This window comes from Lynx canadensis, chromosome D1, assembly GCF_007474595.2.
Source record: "Lynx canadensis isolate LIC74 chromosome D1, mLynCan4.pri.v2, whole genome shotgun sequence".
In the NCBI taxonomy this organism is placed as follows: domain Eukaryota; kingdom Metazoa; phylum Chordata; class Mammalia; order Carnivora; family Felidae; genus Lynx; species Lynx canadensis.
The window spans coordinates 98,387,656-98,413,243 of record NC_044312.2 but is presented as its reverse complement, the minus strand read 5'-3'; the positions used below and the strand labels follow the sequence as shown (position 1 = coordinate 98,413,243).

At 58.8% G+C, this 25,588-nt stretch overlaps 3 protein-coding genes and 1 long non-coding RNA gene across 17 annotated transcripts in view; 2 read left to right on the top strand and 2 right to left on the bottom strand.

Moving 5' to 3' along the window:
- Positions 1–7,270, top strand: part of PHF21A (PHD finger protein 21A) — a 197,393-nt gene extending 190,123 nt beyond the window's left edge. For 10 of the 11 annotated variants that reach the window (XM_030332113.2, XM_030332117.1, XM_030332112.1 and 7 more), the window contains 3 exons: positions 215–290; positions 909–1,012; positions 2,403–7,270. In XM_030332113.2, the coding sequence (XP_030187973.1) occupies positions 215–290; positions 909–1,012; positions 2,403–2,660 (438 nt within the window). In that variant the 3' untranslated portion in view covers positions 2,661–7,270. Of the gene's footprint in view, positions 1–214; positions 291–908; positions 1,013–1,477; positions 1,558–2,402 lie in introns of all 11 variants that reach the window. The other variant, XM_030332114.1, reaches the window with a different exon arrangement.
- LOC115525124 lies at positions 941–2,484 on the bottom strand. Its single transcript, XR_003972301.1, has 3 exons — positions 2,382–2,484; positions 1,902–1,905; positions 941–951 (listed from the first exon to the last, which is right to left on the bottom strand). It is a non-coding gene; the product is annotated as an uncharacterized LOC115525124 (long non-coding RNA).
- A 144-nt stretch (positions 7,271–7,414) lies between the features above and the next one.
- LARGE2 (LARGE xylosyl- and glucuronyltransferase 2) lies at positions 7,415–13,006 on the bottom strand. 3 transcript variants are annotated; one of them, XM_030332104.1, is made up of 15 exons: positions 12,918–13,006; positions 12,665–12,823; positions 12,467–12,576; positions 12,059–12,141; positions 11,691–11,784; positions 11,259–11,430; positions 11,027–11,131; positions 10,434–10,546; positions 10,235–10,360; positions 10,002–10,157; positions 9,712–9,872; positions 9,038–9,316; positions 8,524–8,673; positions 8,202–8,397; positions 7,415–7,949 (listed from the first exon to the last, which is right to left on the bottom strand). In XM_030332104.1, exons 2-15 carry the CDS (start codon positions 12,759–12,761, stop codon positions 7,740–7,742), a joined length of 2,052 nt encoding a protein of 683 aa, XP_030187964.1. In that variant the 5' UTR covers positions 12,762–12,823; positions 12,918–13,006; the 3' UTR covers positions 7,415–7,739. The 3 variants fall into 3 exon arrangements, with proteins under 3 accessions (XP_030187964.1, XP_030187963.1, XP_030187965.1); XM_030332103.1 differs by having other exon boundaries at positions 11,661–11,784; positions 12,918–13,005; XM_030332105.1 differs by lacking the exon at positions 11,027–11,131 and having other exon boundaries at positions 11,661–11,784; positions 12,918–13,005.
- Positions 13,007–16,762: 3,756 nt separating this feature from the next.
- Positions 16,763–23,374, top strand: PEX16 (peroxisomal biogenesis factor 16). Of its 2 annotated transcripts, XM_030332149.2 has the most exons (11): positions 16,766–17,142; positions 17,342–17,377; positions 18,155–18,231; positions 18,548–18,681; positions 18,818–18,918; positions 19,926–20,006; positions 20,093–20,245; positions 20,347–20,419; positions 20,540–20,659; positions 22,525–22,589; positions 23,187–23,374. In XM_030332149.2, exons 1-11 carry the CDS (start codon positions 17,031–17,033, stop codon positions 23,243–23,245), a joined length of 1,011 nt encoding a protein of 336 aa, XP_030188009.1. In that variant the 5' UTR covers positions 16,766–17,030; the 3' UTR covers positions 23,246–23,374. The 2 variants fall into 2 exon arrangements, with proteins under 2 accessions (XP_030188010.1, XP_030188009.1); XM_030332150.2 differs by lacking the exon at positions 20,540–20,659 and having other exon boundaries at positions 16,763–17,142.
- Positions 23,375–25,588: the final 2,214 nt, after the last annotated feature.

The following is a 25,588-nucleotide window of genomic DNA, read 5'->3' as shown; positions in this document are numbered from 1 at the left end:
TTTTAAACTCGGGGCTCGGGTGGCTTGACTTCTTCCCACCATTGAACCTCATTCCGTCAGACTGGTATCTGGAACTTCAGGGGTTTTGCAAGCCTGTCACCATAAATCCTTCCTGGCTTTTGTCTGCCAATTGCTACAGACATGTTGCTTGTTGCTGCACAGGGGATGTGTGTTTATACCTCCTTTCAAGGTAAAATTCTAAACTTCATTTCAGATGCTGAAGAAGGAAGAAGCAATTCCATGGCCCGGAACTTTAGCAATTGTTCATTCCTATATCGCCTACAAAGCAGGTAAAGAATCATCCACATCCCCTTTTGTGGTAAGCCTCCCCTTGCTTAAAAAAATGTACTAGAAGGCAGCGTTTGTTTTGTTTTCAGAAGGAAATTTGAGGTTAAAAGTGAAAAGCTTTTACTGAAAAAAATGAAAAGCTTATATAGTACTTTTCTTGGGGAGGAAAAATGAGAAAGCAACATCTTATTTATGTACAGCCAAGCCCACACCACTGCGATCTGTCTTAGCACACCTGTACGCATAAAAAGGAAGGTCTGGGGGTGCCTGGGTCGCTCAGTCTGTTGAGCATCTGGCTCTTGATTTTGGCTCAGGTCATGATCTTGTGGTTTGTGGGTTCGAGCCCTGTGTCGGGCTCTGTGCTGACAGTTGGATCCTGCTTAGGATTCTCTGGTCTGCTTCTCCCCAGCTTGTGCACACACTTTCTCTATTTCTCTCAAAATAAATAAACATTTTTTTTTTAAAGGCAAGGTCTAGGTGGGCATGTTCTGCACAGTGACTGTGGAGGTCAGGGGGAGCTTTGGGCAAAATACCTTCTTTGGTCAGCATTTTGAACACAGTGGCCTTTTCAAAGAATGTATTGTTAAAAACAGTTCCTTTTTTTTTTTTTTTTTTTCCAGCAAAAGAAGAAGAGAAACAGAAATTACTTAAATGGAGTTCAGACTTAAAACAAGAGCGAGAACAACTAGAGCAGAAGGTGAAACAGCTCAGCAATTCTATAAGTGTAAGTAAAGTAAGCTCATCCCTTTGGCGGTGGGCGCAGATACGGTCCCTTTCACCCGCATGACAGTACTTGGGGCTCCCCAGGGCCCTTTCAAGGCCCTCCAGCTTATCGCCACAGTTAACTTGGGCAGACACCAAGTTTGCCTCCAGTTACAGTTTTGGCCCTGAGGACAGGTAGCCGGTTGGTAGGTGGTGCCCTGGAACCTCCTGTGGGCTTTGATCGGAGAGTGGATTTTCAGTCTCCGGGCTGAAGATGCGAAGCAGCAGCTCCCGCAGTGTGGCCATCAGCCCTGTGTGTGTTCCCGAGCCGAAGGGGTTTGGGAGGGGTACGGAGCCTCTCCCGACGCCGGGCCGACACAGATCCGCTCCCTGCATAGAAGCCTTTCTCACTGTCCTAGTTAGTGGTCTTTCCGCATGGCCCTCCCATCCCGTCCTTTCTTCCACACCCTGCTGATTGCGTCTCCAGGTGTTGCTGACCCGCCTGAGGAAGAGAGGATCCTGGAGACAAGTACTGGAAATAAATATTGCCCAGCCTGGCCTGTCCAGGTGGGAACCAGGGGTGTATTTGCAGCGGAGATTCTGAGGCCCCTCCAAAGCAAGTTTTATTTCTCAATGAGTAGGTCGCCCTCCCCTTGTTGGAGTGAGGTAGCTTCAGCCCTCACGGACACCAGGTAGTACCCTGAACTTGGTGACAGTTGAGCTGTCCCATTCAGCTGCTTTCCCCTCATCACCATACTACCCATGGCATGTAGCTTTCACATCCCTTTCCCTGCCCAGAACAGAAGCCAGCAGCTGTGGGAGACCTTGGGCAAAAGGACAAAAACCCACAAGTCCGTGACCGAGCCGAAGGGTTTCTGTTGGCTGTAGTCTTTGATTCTCCCAAACATCACCGTGCTACCCCCAGGCCCTGCCTCTAAATTCTTGCTGACCGGGCGATCCTCAATAGGCCCTCACATTGGATCCGGACACCACCATTGGCTCGTTCGTTCCCTGTCCTGGATAGCTCAGTCCCGTCCTGACCGTATTAGCACCCATTTGCATACCAAACAAAACCTGCCCAAACCAGCTTCAGCGCAGCTCTGGGAATGTTGTTTTAAATGACTTTTATTTTGTAGTCCTAGAGCGGCAATTCACCTGGGGTTTTAAGTCCTAGTGTCAAACAGGGTTGGTTGGCTTCTAAACCACTCACTTGCCCTCTCCCTCCCGCCTGTGGGGCCTCCTCCTCCCCGTGGGTGGCGGGTGGCGTGGCGGCAGAGGCCCCTCCAGTGCAGCGCAGAGCAAGGGGCAGGGGCTGCGCCCAAGCCAGCAGGTTCTTTTACCCGGAGAGGGCTGCCAGGCCTGTCGGAACAGCCACAGAGGCTCAGCGCCACTGCCCTTCTCATTTGCTGCAGAAATGCATGGAAATGAAGAACACCATCCTGGCCCGGCAGAAGGAGATGCACAGCTCCCTGGAGAAGGTAAAACAGCTGATCCGCCTCATCCACGGCATCGACCTCTCCAAACCCGTAGACTCTGAGGCCACTGTGGGGGCCGTGTCCAACGGCCCGGACTGCACCCCCCCTGCCATTGCCGCCACCTCCACGCCGGCCCACTCCCCCTCCTCCCAGAGCTGCACAGCGAACTGTACCCAGGGGGATGAGACTAAATAACAGAGCCCCGCGAGGAGAAGCCACGGGATCCCGGCGGCAAGGAGAGCAAAAACACTGAAGACTCTAGAAAAGCAAAGCCGGATTTCTTCTGGAAAGTACAGAATTCTTTTGGTTCTTTGGTTCCAGAGAGAGAGAAGATGCTTGTGCCAGGTGGCACCAGAGTTTGCCAATTGATCCTTCTTGTTCTGTGTGTACATGCAAAGATTGGACCATGTTACATGAAATAGTGCCAGCTGGAGGTTCTTTGCCAGCATCATGCCAAGTGAAATAATATATTTACTCTCTCTATTATACACCAGTGTGTGCCTGCAGCAGCCTCCACAGCCACCATGGGTTTGTTTCTGTTTTGTTGGGTGGGGAGCAGGGACGGGCGGAGGGAGGAGAGCAGGTTTCAGACCCTTATTTGCGGAGCCGTTTGTTTAGGTAGAGAAGACGAGTCCAAAGAGTGTGTGGGCTTTCCTGTTTCTAAACTTTCACTACTATAAAACCAAAAAAAAAAAAAAAAAAAAGGAAATCGAGATTTAACCAACCCCAGTGCCCAGAGGAGGGATGGGAGGGAATGGGAGGGAGCCAGGGTGGGAAAAATATATCAAGTAAGCAGTATTTCCTCTCGCCTGGGGAGGGGCACGGTACACGGAGAGGTGGACGGCAAGAACAAGGTTCTTCTCCCGCGCGCTCTGCTTCCTTCCGTGGGCGCCCCCACCGCTCCCCGCGTTCCTTCCCTGCTTTGGCAAATTGGCGCGCATCCCCGTGGATGATCCGGTTACCTTCCCTCTCCAAGAACGAGCAGAGCAGGCCCGGCCTCGGCTGGCCATTGCCCGGGCAGGGAAGAAGGGTGTGTGTGTCGAGGAAGGAAAAAAGGTGGATCAGTGATTTTTACTTGAAAACAAGCTCCATCCCTTTTCTATATTTATAAGAAGAGAAGATTCTGAGCGAAGCAGCACGCGACCCAGGTGTGTGTGAATTGAATGGAGATGTTTCTTTCCTCTTTTTTTAAGTTTTTGTTTTTGTTTTTGTTTTTCTTTAAGAAAAAGTTTTATTTTGTTGTTTACTTTACTTTTTTGGTAACAAAAACTAAAATAAGGAATAGAAAAGCTGTTTTTCAGGCTGACAGTCAATTAAGGGTAGTCGAGGCCGTGCATGGTAGAATAGGAATCATAGTGTCAGTGAGGTCCAGTGAGTCCGTGTGAGTCCTGTGTCATCGTTCGGGGCACTGTTTTTATGCAAGGGCAAAAATCTTTGTATCTGGGGAAAAACAACAACAACTTTTTTTTAAATTAAAAAGGAAAATAAAAGATATTGAGGTCTTCCTAGTGTTACTTAAATTAAGATCAAGGTAAGAAACATTGTAAAAAAATTACAAAAGTGCTATTTGTTTCCTAAAAACAGTGATTTCTATTAAAAAGGTGTCAGAACTGGAGAAAATGCTGTGTAGTTATAATTTTTTAGCACAGAACCTGCTGATCATGATGACATTTTGCTGTGTTTGTGTCTCAAGACTGGTGGGCTAGTCTCCATGACTTCTGTCCTCTGGACGCTGCGGCCTTGAGGGGCAGCACGAGCCCTCCCACCACTCTCCCCTCCTTGGAAAGGACTGTCCTCCCTTCTTGGAGCAGGGGTCTGGGCTTCTGTTTTCAAAGCTCAACTGGAGTGTGGACGGTATCAGGGCCCTACCCTACCCATTTGTCTCCTCGGATTTTGCTAGAGCAAAAGGCTGGTGCCTAAATAAGATCCCTTCCTTTGGTGCTGCTTTCAGTCTTTCAGCCACCAGCATTGTGAGTGCCTGGGGGACAACTTTGAAGGACTTGGCCAGTGACTGCTAGCCTCGGCGAGGGAGGGTGCAGGGGGCAGGCTGGCTGCATCAGCCCTCGGTGCTTAGAATGAACAAAGGAGCGAGAAGTCTTGAGGGTGTGTGGTGTCTCTGAGACAAAGAGCCCCAGGGTGGCCTTTGTGTCTGTCTTGCCTTTGGAGAGGTCTGAATCTCCAGCCGAGTTCTCTGCCTGCTGGCTTCGGGTACAGGAGACTGCCCTTTGCACATTCACAAGCTTCCTGGGTGACCTGTGGCTGGAATCCCTGTGCTTGCCTTGGCTCGGCCGGTCTCCTTGAGAAAACCAGGGTTCTGAAAGACTTGGATCATGTCTGTCATCTTGCCTCGTGGGAAGTAAATTTGTCACGTGTGTGCTCCCGCCGGAGATCTTGGCCCCGTCGCATGCCTGGGCCCACAGAAGGAAGGCAGGCGCTCTGTGCCCCAGCCCTCCCGGGACCTCTTCTCTCAAGCCCGCCCCCTACTCCATAATGGCCAGGGTCTAGGAGGGGCGGACGAGGCCATGTTACTTTCTCCCTCACCCACTTAGGCCCAGAAATCCCAGTTAGAAACCTGAAAGTAAATGCAAGAGAAAGAGACACTTCTTAGGTCAAATAGGCCTCATCCCTACTGGCCATTTCATCTTCCCAGGAGTGTTAGGGGGTGAAGGGTGGCTACACAGGCCTCAGAGTCCGACCCTGGCTGCAAAGTCGCCTGAGGGGGACAGAGGAGCTCCCTTTTCTCCTGCAGAAACCAAGGTGCTACGACTAGTCAGGGAGCTTTGGAGATGCCTGGACTAGTTGGAGGAATAGTTGGCGGAGGTTCAGAGCCCAGCAAGCAGCAGGCTGTGCGCCCGCTCTTAAGCTCTCGCATTTGACTTGTCCGGGCCACACGATACCTATCTTTTCTTGAAAGAAGTTCGGAAACGATCATCACTAGGGGCCTTTGCTCAGAAAGGAGCCGCCTGAGAATTGTCGGGGTGGCAGGGGGGACAGCGGTGAGGGTAGAGCTAGGAATCGGCCAGTATTTTGCCTGTTGTGAGTACTCACACCCTCGCCTCGTCCGGGGTTGGGGTCTGGATTCTTCCTAAAGTGCAGCTACGAGCTGTTAGTGTGGAGTACAAAATGCAACCCTGCCCCCAAACCCACAGTCTAGACTCAAATTCCAAAACTCTACTTACTGCCATCAAAAGGCCCCGGTCACCCCATCTCCTTTTCCTTTATTGTCCTGCCAAGAGAAGACCTTCTCTGTGTCCCCCAGACCTGTGGGTGCTTGTGACGACCTGAGACACACGGTCATGACTGCCTCACCTGGGCTGTCTCCACTTCCCTCTTTCTCCTTCCCTCTGCCGCTCGTTCCCCATGACCGGGTTTAGCTGCTCACAAGACACATCTCAGACCAGCTGGCTTTGCAATCACTTCAGGGGCCAGGGAGTGGCTGGTCTGGGACTGGGAGGAGGCTGCCCTCGAGCCGTTGGCCCTGGCCGGTCCGGTGGCATGGGCACTGCACCCCGGAGGCAGTGAGGTCATGTTGCTGTCATTTCCCACCTCCCAGTCTTGCCAATGCCGCCCGCGGGGCCTTCTTCTTTCATGGGGCCTGCTGGGTCTTGTCTCACCTCTGCTGAGCTCATCCAGAGTTCTGTTTCTCCCTTCCTTATCAGGCCCTTGGGGGCAGCCGGGCTGGGGGCAGCCCCTGGTGGGGCCATCCCTGTGTGGGGCTGCCACACGGCGGCCGCAGCCCCCAGCTGGCACCGTCCCGAGTGCCCGGTTGCCCTGCAGGGCCTGCCTGTCCCTGCTTCTTCTTGGCTCAGGCTCAACAGGCAGCGTGAACGGGCACAACTGCCGCCCCCAGGCCTCTCCCCGTAAAGGAGGGTGACTGTGTCCAGCTCACCCAGTCTGCGTGTACAGCTGCCCCTCCAGCCATCTCTGATACTTCCTCTTGGGACCAGTGGAGCCCCTCTGGGCTCTCGCTCCCAATCTCTACGCGGTTTTCTCCCTTCACTCCCTTCTGGGGTGTGGTCTTTCTTATTTATCCAAAGGGCTTAATTTAGGAGACTTTTACCCCAGGGGTAAAAGGCTCTTCTGGGTAGTAGGATGGACGGTGGGCCCAGGTGTTTTCCAGGCCCTGAGTTCTCCAGATTCCACGGCTTCCGCTGGATGGGGGCAACTCTGCTCTGCGTAAATGACTGTGGGCCTCACCCCCACCCCTCAGCTGGGCACCCTTGGCAGGAAACAGGAGACCCGTTTTCACCTTGACTTACAGCCGTCCTCAGTGCCAGCTCCTCTCCAAGGGAGGGGGCGGCCCCTGAGAAGATTCCTCTGGCCCTCTGGCAACAGCGAAGGGGAGGAAGCTGGGGGTCGCCCCCTCCAGAGAGCCAGGGTGGAACTCTTAAAAATAGCCCTCGTAGAGGAAGGGCAGGGCTCACAAATTCCACTTTGCTCCCCCCTCCCAGAAGCCCTTCCTCCCCGAGGACTCCGCCATCCCCCACAGCAGTCTCTGGCCCCTGCACCTCTGTGTCGTTGGGTCCTCAGCCCAGGGTAAGCTGCAGTCAGGCAGGACAGGATGGGCAGCCAGAGGTCAGCAAGCTCCGAGCAGAAAAGAGCCAGCCAGCCCCCAATCCTGTCTCTTGTCCACGCCCTTTGTGATTTCAGTCTTGGTAGAACTTGTATTTGGAGTTTTGTGCTTCAAAGTTTTTGTTTTTGTTTGTTTCATTTTTGTTTTGAGGGGGTGGGGGGGGATCCAGAGCAGCTGATCAATTTGTATTTATTTATTTTAACATTTTACTAAATAAAGCCAAATAAAGTCTCTCAGCCTCATGGTGTTGGGTCTGGGGCAGGGGAGGGTGGGCCTCCGGGGGAGGGTCCGGGCCCCACTGCGACTCCAGGGAGACTCCGCACCTTCCCGGCTGACCCACACCCTCATGCCCCCAAACCAGAAGGAACGTGCAAAAGGGCTTTAAAACCTTTTAATTACGAAAAAGAGATGTACAGATGAAGCTAGGGGAACCAGCCCCCAAACCACTGGGGCAGAGTGAGACTAGACCCAGCCATAGCAGCACGGGGAGGCCCCCAGGACCCACCCCACAGGTGCTCCGACTGAAGCCCTTTCCACTGAGACCTTCAATAATTTAAATAGCAGGGAGGGTGGGATGGGTGGCAAGGCTGCTCCAGTGTCTGCAGGGAGCGTGTGAGAGCCAAGGTGGGGGGGGGGGGGGGGGGGGGGGGGGAGGCAGCGGGGAGCCACTGCAGGCCCAGCCTGGGGGGGGGGGGGGGGGGTCAGGCGGGGCCTGGGGGTTGCTGCAGGGCAGTGAGGTATTTGAGGGCAGCAGCCCCGTAGTGACGGGACAAGTCCTGGTGGAACTCATCCTTCAGGGCCTGGAGGCAGTCACGATAGGCGGGGCTGGAGCGGAAGCGAGAGATGTCGAGGCTCGGGGCATGTGGCAGGTGGATGGTGAAGGCCTCGGGCAGCACCAGGAGCTCATATTCCTGCAGGGGTGGGAGGCAGATGGACATTCTGGGCTGAGGGGAAGATTACAGCTCTGGGGGGACAGGGGGGGCAGGTTTATTCAATAGCCCCTTACAGCCAAAGGAAGGGTCGAAGGGCAGACGATTTGAGTTCTACCCAAAGGTGGAATTTCTAACAGTACTGCCTAATGGCGCGCTTGCCGCGCCGAGGCGTAGTGAGCTCCCTGGGCCTGGAGGCAAACTGAAACCAGAGGCAGCAAGGCACGCCCTCACCTGTGCATCCAGCTCCACGATGTGGGCCACCTTGTTCCAGCCGAACCCCACAAATCGGGGGTCGTAGCGGGGACAGTCACGAGGCACCACCACGTAGGGCTCATAGTCAGCTGCCCACTGCACACGGTACGGGGTCTGAGCCTCTCGCCAGCGGGCATAGTCTGTGGGCGCGTGGCCCCGGGGCCACTCGTGGTACCTGCGGAGCAGGAGAGGGGGGCAGAGAACCAAGCTGAAACCGGGAGCTCAGTGAGGGGGTAGGGGGAGCGGTGGGTGGGGGGGTGGTGGGGAGAACGGAGCCGAGCAGAGCAGTGGCCTCTCCCACCTGAAGGTGTAGAGAGAGCCCGAGTCCAGCAAGGCCAGCAGTTCGGCCTTGGAGCTGGGGAAGCTGAAACGGTAGTGCAGGGTCTCGAATGCCGGCACCACCAGGGCCACTTTGCGCTCACTGTTCAGCTTCAGCTGCTCGATGGAGGCCCTGTCGGGGGAGCACCCATGAACAGAGAAGAGGGAAGCCTCTGGGCCCAGCGATTCCCTTCCTTTTCTTAGCCGCGGGCCCCAAAGCTGGCTCGCCCAGACGCCCCGCAGGAGACAGACGGAAATGGAGCTGCCGTGGGAAGCGGGCCCCAGCCTCCCGCGCTCTCCTACGGCAGCCCAGAGAAACGAGGTGGCGCCCCTGCCCCAATACAAACCCCTCTCACGGAGGAAACTGAGGCCCAGACGTCTCCCGGGCGACGACATACTTGCCCGGGGTCCTGCGGGTACCCGCCCGCCCCCCCCCCCCCCCCCCGCCATCCACACCCACCCATACACCGTCCCTCTCCCTCCCTCCTCAGGCCCACCTGAGGTAGTCGTAGAGGGAATAAGCAGGCAGAAAGTCAATGTCGCTGAGGAAGACGTAAGGCGTGAGGGCTTGGGCCAAGGCCACGTTACGAAGCTCGTTGACAGGGTAGAGGGGACCCTCACGATACACCACGTGGTAGGCCACGTCCTGCCGGGCGGAGAGCACTGCCGAGGCCTCGACGAAACGCAGGAACTGCTGGGCCTCTGCATCTGTGAGGTACAAGGCCAGGCTCATGGGGCCTGGCCAGTGTCTGCACAGGGCTTCCAGCATCTGCAGCCTGGGATAAGGGGGGTGGTCAGCCCAAGGACGGCTGGAACCACCGCCCCCCCCCCCAGGTCAGCCGCTGCAAACACCCCCTTCAAGTGACTTATTAAGCACCTTCCCAATGCTCTTTAAGCTGGTCTTAATCTTCACAACTACCCCACAAGGTGGGTCCTTTCTCACAGAACAAGAACACCAAAGGCCAGAGATACTAAGACTTGCCCGTGGTCCCACAGCTACAGAGGGCATTTCCAGGCATTTCCAGGCACCTACACGAATTCCAAATCCAGGAACTCCTCAAGCATCAGGCAATGAGAGCTCTCCCCTCCACCCATTGAAACCGTCCTCTCTGGAGGAGGTTTCTGGAAATTCCCAGGCCTTGCTCCCTGGCGCGGTCCTTGGCACTCTCACCGGTCCATGGAGAGCTGGGCCACCAGGGTGATGTCGTGGGGCCGGGGAGGCAGCGGCTCATGGGGCAGGAAGGAGATGTGCACCCGGTGCACGGTGAGCTGTTGCTGCCGGAACTCAAAGCAGGCATCTTCCTCGTCCAGTTGTGCCAGGGCCCGCTGCAACTGGGGACATTGAGGGGAGAGAAGGACCGGGGCTGGGGCAGGAGGATAGGTCCCCAGGCAAGGCCAGGTCCCCCCAGAGCAGAGAGGGGCAGAGCCTCCCCAAGGCAAGGGAAGGCGGCTCCCTCTCACCTGCTCGGTCCCCGGAGGGGGCGGGCTGGGGCACGCGAAGAGCTCTCTCCGTAGCAGGTTCCCGTCATACTCCAGGAAGGTCAGGTAGAGGTTTCGGAAGTATTCCACGTGCTTGTTCTTCACACGCAGCTTCTTTGGTGAGTTCCAATGGATCACCTGGAACCCAAGAGGGTTTTGTTGCGGGGCTAGGAGCAGGGAACAGAAGCCCACCGCTCAGCCCCCACCCCATTCACCTTGAGATCAGATGCCTCCGAGTAGCAGCGCTCAGCCAGCGTGTGGTCTGACAGCTGAACGTTCCAGACGCAGGGCAGGGGCTGCACCAAGCCCGGGTGCTCCTTGATTACGGCATTGAAGATGTCCTGGGCGGAGACGGCCATCACGTCCCGGCCCAGAGCCTGCCCCACCCACCCCCTTTCAAAAGCTCCCACAGACCTGGTCTGCCAGTGAGGTGGCGGGCAGGGTGAGGAGCTCGCGAGTGGCGGTCAGCTTCCACATCTGCCCCCAGCCGGCCTGCCGGAGCCTGTCCAGCCGCAGGAGGATCACACCTGCCCAGGGGAAAGGCTGTCATGCCCACCTGGGCTAATCCAGCTCCTGGCTCCAGGGGTCATGAAGGCGTCTTTTGAATGTTTATGTGACCCATTGGTTTTTTCTGTCTGTTCAGACATAGCGTGGACCACCTCGGTCAATAATCATTCCTCTTGGGGGTAAAGGGGACGCGCTGCACAGCTTACAGAGCACCTCCACAGCCATCTTCTCACGCTCAGTGATCCCAGGGCTGATAAAATCATCCCCATTTAATGGATGAGAAAACTGAGGCCCAGAGGGACCAAGTGGCTTGGCCAAAGTCATCCAACACAAACAGCCATGGTCGGAACTGTTTTCTGGCTCTTCTCCCAGTGTTCTTTCCACAGCACTATTCTTCCTGGGGGGGGGGGGGGGGTTTCCTAGCATTCTGTGCCCTGCCCAGTCCCTGGGGCCTGAGGACAAGTGGCCACCCCTCCTGCCTCCCCCCACCACTGTCCCACCTGTGTTAAATCCCCGGCCCAAGGCAGGCCAGGGCCTGTGATTCCTCCAGAGGTTGCCCAGGTACCAGTCGCTCTGGTTCTCCACAAGACCGATCACTTGCTTGTCTGGGAGGGGAGGGCACGAGGCAGCTGCCTGAGGCTGCCACAGGACCTCGGCTCAGGGCTAGGCCACAGCGGGGCCTGGACAGGCCAGGGAGGGGGGCTGGCTGGGGCTGGGTCCCAGACCTCTCACCAGAAAAGTGAGCAAAGAGCGCCCAGAGCTCTGCGATATCAGAGGCGAAGGTGACATCTGTGTCCAGCACAATGACACGGGCCAGGTCAGGGGGCAGGGCACCGGGCAGCACTAGCTTCATTAGGCCATACAGGCCAGAGTAGTGCTTGTTGGGGATCCAGGAGACCTGGGGCTGCAGAGGCGGGGGGAAGGACAAGGCATGAACCTGGCAGAGAAGGGCCTGTGAGTGCCAGAATGCACCCAGGAGGGGTGAGGGATTTGAGCTTCTGTAGGTGATGGGACGGGGGCGGGGGTGTCCCAGGCAGCTCTAACCTCTCCCCCACACCCTCACCCCGATGCCCTGGGAGGGAGGAAAGGGCTGTGCGCAGCCAGAAAGGAGTGCAGAAGGGCCAGGGCTCCTGCCTTGAGCTCTTCCAAGTCATAGAAGCTGACCCCGACAGCAGGCACCATCCACGTGTGGAAGAGCATCTCCAGAATGTTCCTGGCCACAGCATCAGTCACCAAATGGAAATGCAGTGGATTTTTCCTTGGGGAAGGACAAGTGAGGAAAGCTGATAGGCCCGAGAAGGGAGAACACGGGACAAGACCCACTGGAGGGGCCCAGAAGTGGCAGCACTAACTTCTGCAAAGAGCCGTTCCATACCCGGCTTAGGATATTCTTAGAACCACCTTCAAGGGAGGAAGGGACACTGTCCCTGTGGCACAGATGGGGGAACTGGAGCTCTGAGATCCTGCCCAAGACTTTGCTCCGTGGCTCCCCACTCCTGCCTCCCCACCCCGACCCTGACAGCTGGTTATACCTGTAGAAGAGCACAGATTTCACCAGGGTGTTGAGGTCTCGGCTGGAGTTATGTCCCGCGCACACGATGGCCACGTGCAAGAGCTGGGGAGGAGGCGCAGAGGTGGGCAGCAGCCCCTCCCCCACTCGAAGGTGAGAGCCCACGACTGGCCTGGCCCGGCCTAGGGTAGTGTAGCCCCACCCGGCAACAAGAGCTAAGGAAGAATGGGGTGGGGGGATGTGGAGTAGGAGTTCACCTCTATTTGACAAATGGAGAAACCGAGGCGGGAGCCCGGGGACGCGTCGTCCCCGGCTGGGTGGTCAGTGTCCCGGCCCACGCCAGGTGTCGTGATTCCCACAGGTGCCCGGGTGGCCCGGCTGGGGCGCGGAGCCCCGGAGATTCCCGCCGCCAGGGGCCGCGCGCGCCTACCTCGCACTTGGGCGGCAGCGGCCGCGGCGGGACGCAGTCCGAGAGGTTGTGGCCCCCGCGGTCCGCCGGCGGGTCTCCGTCGAGGGCAGCAGCTCCCCGCGGCCTCTCGTCTGGAGGGACACGTGGCGTCAGCGGGCAGAGGAAGGATCCCGCCCCCCCCCCACCCCGCCCGCTCGCCTCCTCGCTCGCCGCGCTTACACTCCAGGTCCCCGCCGAACAGGAAAAATCCGATCAGAAGCAGCAGGAGCAGCAGCGCCGCGGCCCCCAGCGCCCGGGGGCGCCCTCGGGGCAGCATGGCCGCCTGCGGGGGCGCTCAGGGCGGGGAGCGACCCCGGGCTGCCGGCTCCATCGCGGTCCCTGCGGACCCGGGAGGGAGGCAGGAGGATCAGCCTCGGGCGGCGGGGCCCGACGGCTGCCCGATCCTCCCTCCCGCACTGAGTCGCCACCTCACCTGCTCCAGGGGCTCGGGGACCCAGACTTTCCTCTTCCAGAAGCCGGCTGGAGGGAAAGGGGGTGGAGGCGCAGGCCAGCCCCGTGAGGAGCAGGAGCCAGCCCCGCCCCCAACCTAGGTTCAGGTTTCACCTCGGCTCAGCGGAGCCCGTAGGGGCGGGGAGACCCTTGGGGACCTGGCCCCGCCCCTGCCTCGGCATCCAACGGCTCCCCCAGCCCTGGGAACGAGCCGGATGGCTGGAGGGAGCCGGGGCAGCCACCCAGGAAGGCCTAGTCCCCGCTACCTGCCCCGAGCCCATCCCCCTCTTCCCAGCTCTGGGGCCCCATCTCTTCCCCTTAACCTCCCACCGTTGGGAGGGGCCCGTGACCCCCGGCCCCGGATCAAAGGGACGGCGGGGGTGAGGAGGAAGAAGTGGAATGCGGGGCCTCGAGGGTCAGGGACACCTGCTCTGGGGACTGGAGGCCGGGCCGGCGGAGACCTGCCCGGGAGCCGCGGAGCACCTGGAGCTCCAGCTTTTCTTCCTGCTCCCGGGCTTTCCACCCCCCCCCCCCCCCCCGCAGTTCTGGCGGCGCGGCCCAGACAAAGCCGCCTCCAGGTCTACTCCTGCCCCGGAGCTGGCAAGGGGGCCTCACCGACGCCAGGAACCCCCACCATTGCCTAGACCCGCGCATTGTGAACCCGGGCTGGGGCTGGATTTCTAATTATGCCCCACCTTGCACCCCACAGCAGGCCGCAGCCTGGCCCCCTGAACCACCACGGTGGACTGAGCACTTATTCTGCGCGCCAGGCCCCGTGCTGAGGTTTGACAAGCCTCTTCTCAGTCACCCCTACCCCCAGCCTGTGACACACACACGCATTCTTCTCGTCTGAGAATTGAAGTGACCTGTTAGAACACTCTCCCACCCCTTTCCCAGGTCCCTTCCAGGCTCTTCCCCGAAGGCAAAGTTTCCTGCTACTCTTCTCTAAGGGTTTCCTGCCTGAGGTCTTGCCCTTGATATTCTTTCTGCCTGCATTCTGCCAGATTCGCACAAGGCCGGCTCCTCCTCTACATCCCTTGGTTTATTTTATTCCTATAAAACTGACCTTGCTGACTTGTGTATAGCCGGTCGCCCCCCTGGAAGAAGGCTGCTCATGGGGATAGTGGATGGGACGCACCAGGCCTCTCCGTGACACGGGTCCTTTAGCCCAACTTCACCTATAAAAAGTGAGGGCCGAGAGACCCTAACCCCCAAAGAAGCTGTGGAAAGCAGCCCGGGCTGAGACCCCTCAAGTCTCCTCCTCCAAGAGGCTTTTCTCTGAGAGATGAGGGTCTTCCAGGAAGGTCCAGTTTTGGAGGCCAGGGGCGGTGGTTGCCATGGAGACTTATGGTGGCTCCCTGCACATCTGGGAATTAAGAGGAGATGCAGGGATGCAGGGGCCATTCTGGCGTCTGAAGCTTTGAGCCTCCACACCCCCCTCCCACCTTCATCCCTAGCCTGGAGCAGGAGTGGGGTTGGGCAAATCCCTCCCCAACACCCTCAGTAGCCACAGGGCAGGCGGCAGGAGGGGGGGCACGGTATAAATGCGAGGGAGAGGGTAGAGCACACAGTCAGGGCCTGTCCAGGGAGCTTGTGGGGGACCTGGGGCTGTAGAACTTACTGTGGCTATTCACAGTGCTGGTCGCACCCCTCTCTTAACCTTACCGTTCAGAGAAACCTGTCTGATGAGATGCTTGCCAGGCCTCCAAGAGGTTGTTCTGGGACATCCAGGGGGCATGGGAGACAGGTATGGGCATATGAAAGGTTACTGGTCTTCTAGGCCTGAGACCTGGTTTGGCCCATCTCTGCCCAAGACTTTGCTGCGTGACCTTAGCCTAGTCAGGCCCCCTCTCTGGGCCTCAGTGTCTTCCTCTGTACTTGTTAGACTAGTCTAGCTCTCTTCTCCTGTGGCTCAGGGCAGACTAGAGGGAGGGAGGTTCTGGCCCAACTTGCCCAGAGGCCCTTCCAGCCCAACCAGGTGACCAATTCCAGGCAGGGACCCAGCAGGGAGGGGCTGTCCTGGATGGCTCCTGCACTCACGGCCACTCTTTGTTTCTGGGATCTAATCGGGCAGCGATCTGGAGAGGAAATTCAGGCAGCAACTGGCTGAGCCCATGCGCCCCTCCCAGTCCTGAAGGGAAGGAGGAGAAGCAGGCGCCAGCCCCAGTGCCCTTCATTCTGTCCGGGGGAGGCAGTGGCTCTGTTCTCCACACTTTGTTCCTCCCCAGAACCACAGGACCATCAGCCCTGGGAGTATCAAAGGAACCTCACACACTCCACCCTCACTCTCTCCACAGCTGCAGAGGGAGAGACTGGAGGAGTGCCCACTGGTGAGGTTAATGAACAAGTTCATTAAGATGGTGGGGTGCAGGGAGAAAGAGCCCCATACTGAGTAGCCTGAGTCCTAGTTTTAAACCCAGCTGCCAATTTGAGTCAAGACCAAGTGGTCTCGATGCACCACCCTTCCTGGGCTATGGGCAGCAGGGGAGAGGACAGTGCTGTGGGAGGCACACGTGGCGGTCCATTTGGCCAATGCCATGCCACGTGACCTGGGACAAAGTCCTTTTCCCTACTTGGGTCTCTAATTCCCCATCTGTGAAAAAGAGCTCATACCGAGCTGGCCAGGTTGCCAGGAGAAGTGGTGTATGAGTGAGCCTGGCTCCCAGGAGGTGGTGAGAAATGTTGAGAATGCCCACGACCCCCTCCGTTCTCCAAGACCTTTAGCCTTTTCTGAGGCCCCTGGACACATCTCCCCGAGTCATCGTTGCTTGGCATGAGTCGGGAGGGCAGCTATGATTCCCCACTTGATATAGACAAAAACTAAGCTGGAGACGACGGTGAGGGAGGGGGTAGTGCAAGGAGGGCAAGTGAGGTGTGTTGTTTAAACCGCCTAGATTCTGTGGTCAGACTAGACCAAGATTCAGATGTGACTCGGCATTCTTAAGTAGATCCTTTCCTCGCCTGCAGATAATCACCGGCAGAGGGAATTGGGTAAAACACTGTATTACTACTCTCAGGGTCAACGGACTGGCCAGGTCCCCAAGGGCTCCGCAGCGCGACCCCACCCATGCCCCGCCCCCTTCCCCACAGCCAATTAGTGGCGGCCTCCCCAGAGCATCAACCTCTGGCCGCTCTTCTCCCACCACAGCCCCTTTCAGGGAGGCTGCCCCATTTGGGAGGAGATTCCCAGGAGTCTCCCCCATCCCTTGGGGAGCAGCTGAGGACCGGGAGGTGCATCCGAGGGCCGAAAAGAGCTCTGAGATTGCGCCCGAGTTCAAGGACCAAGTCTTTCCTTAAACCATTTTACAGATGGGGAAACTCGAGATCCAGAAAAGGGAAACACTCGATCAGGTCACCCCGAGCCAATAGCAGAAGTCCGAAACAGTTTTCTCTGCGAAGATGGGAGTGAAGGTCCGCACAGTCGATGCGGGAGCTGTGGCCGAAGCCCAGCACTAACAGTGCTGACCAGGGAATCCAGACTGCGTGGAAGGCTGTACTCTTCCTTGCCTCAGTTTCCCCCGCACTACCTCGGGGAGGACGGCAGACGAGGCAACTGGTCAAACGCGCACCTGCCAAGACTCTCCCCGCGCCTCCCAAGTCTGATGGAAGTTCCTTTAGCGAGCTACCTCCCAGCCCTTTAAAATCCGGTCCTCCAGCTCGAGCCTCTCGGCGTTCTATTGGAAAGACTCCAGGGTCCTGGTCCATTCTCTAGAATGAACTGCTAAGACTACCGCGGGAGCCTTCCTGGAACTGCTAACTGCGCAGGCGCGAGGGCAGCCCACCCGGAAGGCGGAAGAACCGGGCCCCAACTTGTTGGGTGGGTCGGGGGCGGAGAGTGTGTTAACCAATGACCTGAAGGATCAGGGAGGGCAGGTTTAGGCCCTCCGTTGCTAAGCGCTATTCTAGTGGGAGGTGATTTAAGAAATGGGGTGAAGGGTAGTCCCAATGGCCCTTCACGTCAACATCCTTCGGGCCCGCGGAAGTTAAGCAACCAAGAGGCGGGCCTAGGACCGGAAGCAGGAAGGAGGGCGCAGGAAGCAGGGCGCTGCAGCCTGTCGTACTGTCGGTGCGTGAGTCTGTCGGTTCCGAGGGCAGGATGGAGAAACTGCGGCTTCTGAGCCTCCGCTACCAGGAGTACGTGACTCGCCACCCGGCCGCCACGGCCCAGCTGGAGACGGCAGTGCGGGGCCTCAGTTACCTGCTGGCAGGTGCCACCCTGACCTATCTATGCCCGATCCCTTCGAGGCTCAGACCCCACTAGCCCCGTCCCTTCGGAGTCAGGGTGGTGGTCGCTGTGCTTGAGAAGTTCCTTTCAGGTTCCCATAGGGCATAGGGAGGGGAAGTCCAGGGCCCGAAGCCGCAGGCTGAGTCAAACCCTTACCGTCGCCTCCTGTGCCTTCTCCCCAGGTCGCTTCGCGGATTCGCATGAGCTGTCAGAGCTGGGTGAGCGGGGCTCTGGGGAGGGTGGGGGGCGGCGGGGCTTCCGAGAGAGGTGACCACCCCTAGGTTTTCCATTAGATCGTCCTGTGCTGTGACTGAATCGGACAGAGGTCCAGCGTTCACCGTCTTGGGCCCTCCATATCCCCATAGTCGAGAGACAAATCTGGGGACCTTGACTGGTCAGGCGGCTGGCCCAAGCACTTTTCCTGCCTTTGCCCAGTTAATCCTCCCCCTCTAGTCTTATGAGGTGGGTACCGCTACCGCTCTCAGTGTCCAGTTGAGGGAACAGAAAGGCAGTGAGGTTAGGGAACGGCTACTGATGCTCCCAGAACCAGGATTCAAACCTGGATTTCCCACATTCTAGGATCCCCAGACTGTAACTGCCTCAGTAGTGTTTGCCCAGGGAGCACTGGAGGTAGTGAACGGTAGAGGTGGAGCAGACTTTCAGGGACGGGCTGCAGAGAACTAAGGCCAGGAGGTGAGACCACACATCCATGGCTGCTGAGAGCGATGGGCAGTTCTGGGCGGCTGGATGACCAGTGCTGTCCAGCAGGGTTTGTGACGAGATCAAACTATCCTTTCTTGTTCCAACCGCCCCCACGAGGTCATACTGGGGAGTGTGGAGCTCTGAGGAAGTGGGTGGGGGAGGCAGGTTGGTTTCCACAGAGTGTGTGGTTGGTGGAGCCCAGCAGGTGACGGGTGAGCCCTGCGGCTCTGGAGAGAAGGGGAGGGCCTGGAGGCTGCCACACCAGCCCCTCAAGGCTGCGCTCTACCCCTCAGTGTATTCCGCCTCCAACCTGCTTGTGCTGCTCAATGACGGGATCCTGCGGAAGGAGCTTCGGAAAAAGTTGCCTGTGGTAAGGATTCTGTTAGGAGCCGAGGGCGGGAAGCGTCGGGATTTGGGAGTAAAGTGGTAACAACCAGCCCGCGTGGGTGGCAGGTGTTTTGGTCTCAGAGTATGAGCTTTAAGCCGTCTCGTAAGGCGCAGGGTCGAGCTGTTAGCGTCCCCCTCTCTGAGTTCCAGAGACATAGGGTAGCCTGTCTCCCGTGGAGAACGCAGGCCTACGTGTGCAGCCTGAGGGGAAAATCCATATCTCCTGTCAGAGGAATCCTCTAGGGGGAGGGCCTGGGATCGGGGCCCCTCCCTGACCTCTTGGCCTGGGATTCCTGCAGTCGCTGACCCAGCAGAAGCTGCTGACGTGGCTGAGTGTGCTCGAGTGCGTGGAGGTGTTCATGGAGATGGGGGCCGCCAAGGTGTGGGGTGAAGTGGGCCGTTGGCTCGTCATTGCCCTCATCCAGCTGGCCAAGTATGTCGGGACTGAGGAGGGCAGGGCCTGGGTGGGGGCATCTCAGGCCAGCGGTTCGTATGGGGTTCAGCAGAGCACCCCTGACCCCCTGCCGGCTAGCCACCTCCCCCGCAGCCCTGCCATACTCCCAACCTAGGGCTGTCCTGCGGATGTTCCTGCTGATCTGGTTCAAGGCTGGCCTCCAGACCTCACCCCCCATCATTCCGCTGGACAGGGAGACCCAGGCACATTCCCCGGGTAAGGTGCTTCCATGCTCTGGAGTGGCCTGGGACACGGGATTAATTTGTGGGTTTAGAACCGGCCAGCATGAGTGGAGTGTTGTCTGTTTAAAACAAAATTTTTTTAACGTTTGTTTATTATTGAGAGACAGACACAGAGCGTGAGCAGGGGAGGGGTAGAGAGAGGGGGAGACACAGAATCCCAAGTAGGCTCCAGGCTCTGAGCCATTAGCACAGAGCCCGACGCGGGGCTCGAACTCACAAACTGCGAGACCGTGACCTGAGCCGAAGTCAGTCGCCCAACGAACTGAGCCACCCAGGCACCCCGAGTGTTGTCTGTTTATGGAGCACATCTGTCCCTATCAGCTCAGTTTGCTCTCGTCACCCTGTATTGTACAGAGGAAAAGAAGAAAGGTTAGGCTAGGGGCAGAATCAGAACTTGAACTCAGGGCTTCTGGCGCCAGAGTCCTCCTCCTTTTTGGTGGGCAGCAGGAATAGGGGACGGCTTGAGTAGGAGACAGAGGTCCTGCCAACCATGTCTTTGGGCCTCGTTCTATCTATCAAGAGGCACAGCTTCATGAGGCAGGGTACCTGACAGATCTGTCCCTTCAGGGCTTTGGACTCCTCACCGGTTGGCCTCCAGGCCTGACTCTCCTGGCCTTGAGTGGGGACAGCTCTTTGCTTCTCCTTGTGGTCCTACTGAAAGCCACGGACTGCGAAGACATGGTCGTTCTGGTGCTGCGGTCCCCACAATTGTGGTTGGGCCACTCTAGTCCCTGGGAAGCCTGGGTTCTTGGCTGGCTCGCCTGCCACGGGTGATGCTGACCTTTCCCCCAGGCCAGGGAGAATGTTGAGCCACAGTGCCTGGCTACGGGGTCCTTGCCTCAGCCACGGCCTTAGTACACGCTTATCGGTGCTCATCCGTTCTCCCCTCAGCCCGCGAGCATTCACTGTGCACCTGTTCTTTGCATGCCCTCCTGGAAACACATCCCTCTGACAGTACGGCCTTCTGTCTGTCCGTGCTAGATTGTGACCAGAGCCCCGGCAGCCAGGAGCAGTCATACGTTGGGAAGCGGTCAAACCGAGTGGTACGAACCCTCCAGAACAGTAAGTGTAGGATGTAGCTGGACTGGGAACCTCAGTGCTCAGGTCAGCCTGGGCCTGACTGCTCATCTGCCCCCCCTGTGTTCTAGCTCCGTCCCTGCACTCAAGGCACTGGGGAGCCCCCCAGCAGCGGGAGGGACGACAGCAGCGGCAGCACGAGGAGCTGAGTGTCCCCCCCACCCCGCTGGGGCTGCAAGAGACCATCGCAGAGTCCTTGTATATCGCCCGGCCCCTGCTGCACCGTATCCTTAGCACGGGGCTGGCCGGCGCTGCGGGGTGGGCTGGATGGGGAGTGGGCGGGCGGGCCACGTGCTGGAGACATCCTTGACACCTTGGCCGTCAGTGCTCAGCCTGGGCCTGTGGGGTCAGCGGTCGTGGACGCCCTGGCTCCTGTCTGGTGTCGTGGATGTGACCAGGTGAGCCTGGGCCCTCCTGGGGGCTCCACCCCCTCTGCCGGGCTCTGGGCTGCAGGCCTGTCCTCACCCGAGCCGTCTGCTTCTCTTGCCGCCCCTGACCGTGTCCCCTCCTGCCCCCAGCCTGAGCCTCCTGAGTGACAGGAAGGGCCTGACCCGGAGGGAGCGGCTGGAGCTGCGGCGCCGGACCATCTTGCTGCTCTACTACCTGCTGCGCTCCCCATTCTATGACCGCTTCTCCGAGTGAGGACCGGCCACCACAAGTGGCAAGGCCCACCCTCGGCCGCGAGGAGGGGAGGGCAGCAGGGCACTGGTGTCCCAACCCCCGAGCACGTCTTCTCCCCTGCTCCCTCCGTCCTCCATCCAGAGCGAGCACCCACTGTGTGCCGTCCTGGGTGCGGCCACTTCCTCATCAGATGGCAGCCCGCCCAGCCCTGCCTCAGAGCCATCAGCCCAAGCGCGCAGGAGTTAAGGGGTGTTAGCACGCCAAGGGCAGGGCCACTGGGATGGTGGCGGGTGTGGGCGCAATGGTTGAGTAGTTTGGATCCCCACTTGTCAGAAGAAGCCTTTGAGAGTCAAAGAAGCCGGGCACCTTAAACAGAGCCACCCAGCTGGCCAGTGGCAGAGCCGGGTGCCACCTCCGTGCTGTCTCTTAGCCTGCCCCTACCTCGCCCAGCCTCTGTGCCGTCACCTGTGAGCGTCCTCAGCTGGACACAGGGCTCCCTGGCAGCAAGTAGGGGGTGGCTTGGGGCCACGCTCCCCAGGGCCTGCCAGGCGACTGCCCCAGGTCACACTGAGATCTGAGGCCCCTGTACAACGACTGGGGCCATGAGACGGGCCGGAGGCTCCCCAGACCCCCTCTGTCTCTACATCTTAACAAGGAAGACTGAAATAGTAACTAGAATTACATTTAACATTATGGCCCCACAACCTCCAGCTCTGGTTTGGCTTGGTGTGTTTTTGAGGCAACAGGAAGCAGGTTTGGGCCAAACTTAATACCACCTTGGCGAAAATAGCTTGGCCTGGCAATTGCTGTTTTCAGATAAGTTTGGAAGCTCACGAGGTTCTAAAGCCAAGTCGTATTCCTTGCTCTAGAGAAATATTCCAGAGACTTACGTGGACCGTGTGACCTCCCCCCTCCCCCTCCCCCGCTCCCAGATCGTCTGCACTTTGCAGAGAAAGCATAGCCCCCCAGGAACCGAGGCATTTAGGGGCAACAGTGGCGGCAGAGGGGGCTCCCCAGGCTGTGTGCCTCTAGTGTGGCGTGCATTCCTGCAGAGACCAGACCAGCCTCGCACCCTCACAGCAGTGGCCCAGACTGAGAAAGGTCTAGAAACTTATGCCTGGTATATAGTAAGCACTTAGTGAGTGCCGGGAATCTTATCACTTCTTTTTCTTTTTCTTTTTTTTTTTTTAAGTGTTTATTTATTCTTGAAGGAGAGAGAGGCAGAACACAAGCAGGGGAGGGGCAGAGAGAGAGGGAGACACAGAATCCAAAGCAGGCTCCAGGCTTCGAGCTGTCAGCACAGAGCCCGATGCGGGGCTCGAACTCACAAACCGCGAGATCATGACCTGAGCCGAAGTCGAACGTTTAACCGACTGAGCCACCCAGGCGCCCCTTATCATTTCTTATTATCATCCCCAACACCATCGCCTCACCCCAGGTTCTCCTGTGGGGAAGCCCTGTCTCTTAAAAAATAGGGCTTCGGCCCTTGTCCCTTCCTCTGAGTGTGCCCCCCTCAGACTGCATGCCCCCTTGGGGCCTGGTCACTCTCAGCGTGGGCCTGTGAGGTTTCAGTGTGGCTCAGCTCTTCTGGCTTACTGGGGGCTTCTCGAAGGCAGGGTGGGACTGTCCTTCCCTCTGGGCCCTCTCTGTCCCTGCTTGGGGCTCCATGAGTGTTTGTGGGCTCAGGAGAAGGAAGGGCAAGACGAGGGAGAGAGAGGGGTGGGAGGCGGTGTCTGTGGGGTGCTGGGAATATGCCACCCGTCCGCGGCTGAGCTGTGGGCGGCCCAGGCCTGTGGCCCAGAGCTCTCATCCTTTTGTATCGGGGTCTGCGGGCACCCAGACCCCCTCCTCAGCCTGCTCCTTGTTTATCTTCTCTTTGCAGGGCAAGGATCCACTTCCTTCTCCAGCTACTGACAGACCATGTCCCGGGCGTTGGCCTGGTCGCGAGTAAGTGTGGGATGGTGGGATGGTGATGACTGGGTATCACAGATCTTGTGAGTGGCCCCGCATCCCTGACTGTTTTCTCTGTATCTCCTTGCAATCTGATTCTTGACAGGAGAGAGAGCCCAGAGGTCGGATTGGGTGGGTGACAGCTCCTGGGCGTGGGCCAGGCTGGCCTGTAGAGCCTCAGGGGTGGCTGGAAGAGGGCGTCCTGTCGTGGGAGGAGCGTCAGGCCACATTGGGCTGTCAGCCTTAGTCCTGCCTCAGCATCCTGGAGCGATGTGACACTGGCTTCTCTGAGTGGGGATTATATGGCCGGGCTGAAGGCCACTAGACTGGAGCTCATACCTCAGCAGACGGGCTGTCGCCGTCCATAGCTGGACAAGCCATATGGCTTCTCTGAGCCTGAGAATCTTTGTTAAGGGGGACGGGGATCACCGCGATGCTGCCTCCCTATGGGCTGACAGGTGGGAGAGTCAGTTGGGCTCCTGGCTGGGCAGCTGTGGGCAGCTGTATTGGGGCAGCAGTGGCCGAGACAGGCCCCAGATAGAGCAGAGTCAGGCTGGAGTCTGGCTCTCAGCCCCGAACTCTCTCTCATTGCAGGGCCGCTCATGGATTACTTGCCCACCTGGCAGAAAATTTATTTCTACAGTTGGGGCTGACACATCCCGGGAGCGGGTGCAGGGAGGGGCGGGGTGGTGCGCCCTGCTGCTGGGGGCAGGGGGTGCCTCGGCCCTTCAGTCCCCCGGGGCCCCTCTGCTATAATAAAACTGACTTCGGCGGTGTCCGAGCACGTGGCCTCTTCATGCCCATTGCCCAGGGCACCTGGCACTCCCATGTGGCCAGGCCCGGCCCACCGCCCGGCCACCAGAGCACCCCCCTAACATCCTCTCAACCCTTCCCTCTTCGGTGATGGAGCCGCTGCAGCCCATACCTCATCACCGGGCCGAGAAGCCTCTGCTGGGACTGGGCCCCGCTCTCCTCCGGCCACAGGAAGCTGGGGTTTAGCCCCATCGCGTATAGGGAGCCGCTTGCTGGCAGCTGCAGAAGTCAACTCCGCTTCCCTGTCACCGGTCCGTGTTGACAACGAACAAGGCCGAACCTGGGCGGTGGATGACATCGGCCCGCGTGTCTTCTGGCCAGAGCCTCTGTGTGTCCCTTCCCCGCAGGGCCGTGTTGCTCCCACTGCCCTTGGCGGTGGCCGCCTGTCAGCCTCTGTGCTGGAGCCTGACAAGTGGTGGGCCCGGCTTGCCACAGAGGGGCACCTCGAGCCCTGAACCCCCGGTTGGCGGCAGCGGGCTTCTCCCATAGGCAGAGTAGGTCAGCCGCCAGCCGGCACTGGGGCTGATGGCTGGGAGCCTGAGAGGCTCTGGGGGAAAGCCGGGTTCGGGTTCAGGGGGTGTGAGCTGGGGTCTCCTCACACTCTCCCTGCCAGCTCCCTCCGGGCCGAGTTTCCCAGGCCCACACTCGCTGCTGGAGAGGGTGCAGGGACCCAGACTGAGCGACTGAAGCTTGGTCTTTGTGCGTGTTCCGTCCCCAGCCTCAGCCTCCGCTCCTGTCCCCTTTGCCCTGTGAACGGACCGTACCCTCCTGCCGATTTCTAGCCAGATGAGCGGCCCTTTAAGTTCTGAAGGTTCCATCTGCACCAGTGTCCGCCCTGCCTCACCTCCTCTGACACCCTGGGGGGAGCCACTGTAGGAGGGGCCAGCCTGCCTCTGCTCCCCCCCACCCCCCCAGATGCTTCTGGGAAAGGCACACCCGGGTCCTGGGCTGGAAAGCGAAGGGACCAGTCTTCGGGTAGTCACAGCTTGAGGCCCTCGACCTCGTGTTGCATAGAACGTGGCCGGGCACTTGCCCTGTAGTGGCCCTGGGCCTGGTGCTGTGCATTCCGCAGGGAGTAAGTACAGGTCTCCTTGTCGGCCGGCTCTCAAGGACTGGCGGAGACACGTGTAAGTGCATGCGGCGTGCCAGGATAGGTGGGCGTGTGGACGTGCGAGTCTAGGTCGTGAGAGTCTAGGTCGGAGGTGGGCGAGTGGGGGATGCTTGCTGCCTGGACTGGCGCCTGCGGAGAGCGATTGGTCGAGGAAGCCTCCCTTCAAGCAGGCTTTCAAAGCGGTAACACGTCACAGTCACAGCTGTGTGAGCCGCTGCTGGGGTGGAAGGGACAGGAGGGCGGGAGCAGAAGGGATGAGCGGGAGGGGAAAGGCAGGGCCAAATCCAACAAGCCATCGCAGGCCGGGTGAGAAGCTCGGACCTGCCTCCGGAAGGCGGGGGGGGGGGGGGGGGGGAAGGGGCCACTCTGAACCTCATCCCAGGGGCACCTGGATGGCTCAGTTGGTTGAGCGACCAACTTTGGCTCCGGTCATGATCTTGCGGTTTGGGAGTCAAGCCCCGCGTCAGGCTCACTACTGTCAGTGTGGGCCCACTTCTGATCCCCCGTTGCCACCCCCCACCCCGCTCTCTCTCAACAATAAACTTTTTTTTTTTTTTAAGTTTACATATTTGGAGAGAGAGGACCCGTAGGGAAGGGGCAGAGAGAGGGGGACAGAGTCTGAAGCAGGCCCCGTGCTGACAGCAGAGAGACCGACACGGGGCTCAAACTCACGAACCGTGAGATGGTGAACTGGGCCGAAGTCGGACGCTTCGCTGACTTGAGCCACCCAGGAGCCCCAAAAAAGAAACATTAAAGAAACCCCGAACAGACCCAGTGGCCTGGTGCAGGGGTGCTGGTGGCAGACCGTGCTGGAGGGGGAGCACGGTGACCCTGGCGGCAGAATGGGGCCGGACTAAGGTCGTGGCAGGGCGATGGCAGGGTGTAGGTGGAACCCAGGCATGCCTTGGGACCTGTTGTGGATAGAGGGGAAGACTGGCATCTCAGAGGCAAAGAGGGTGCGCGACGAGGGACTGAGTTGGGCAGTGTCCAGAACCCGTGGTTCCCAGCGGTGGCGAACTGTGGTGAGGACGGAGGGTCCCGGCACAGGTTTGTGAGGGACAGTTGTGTGCAA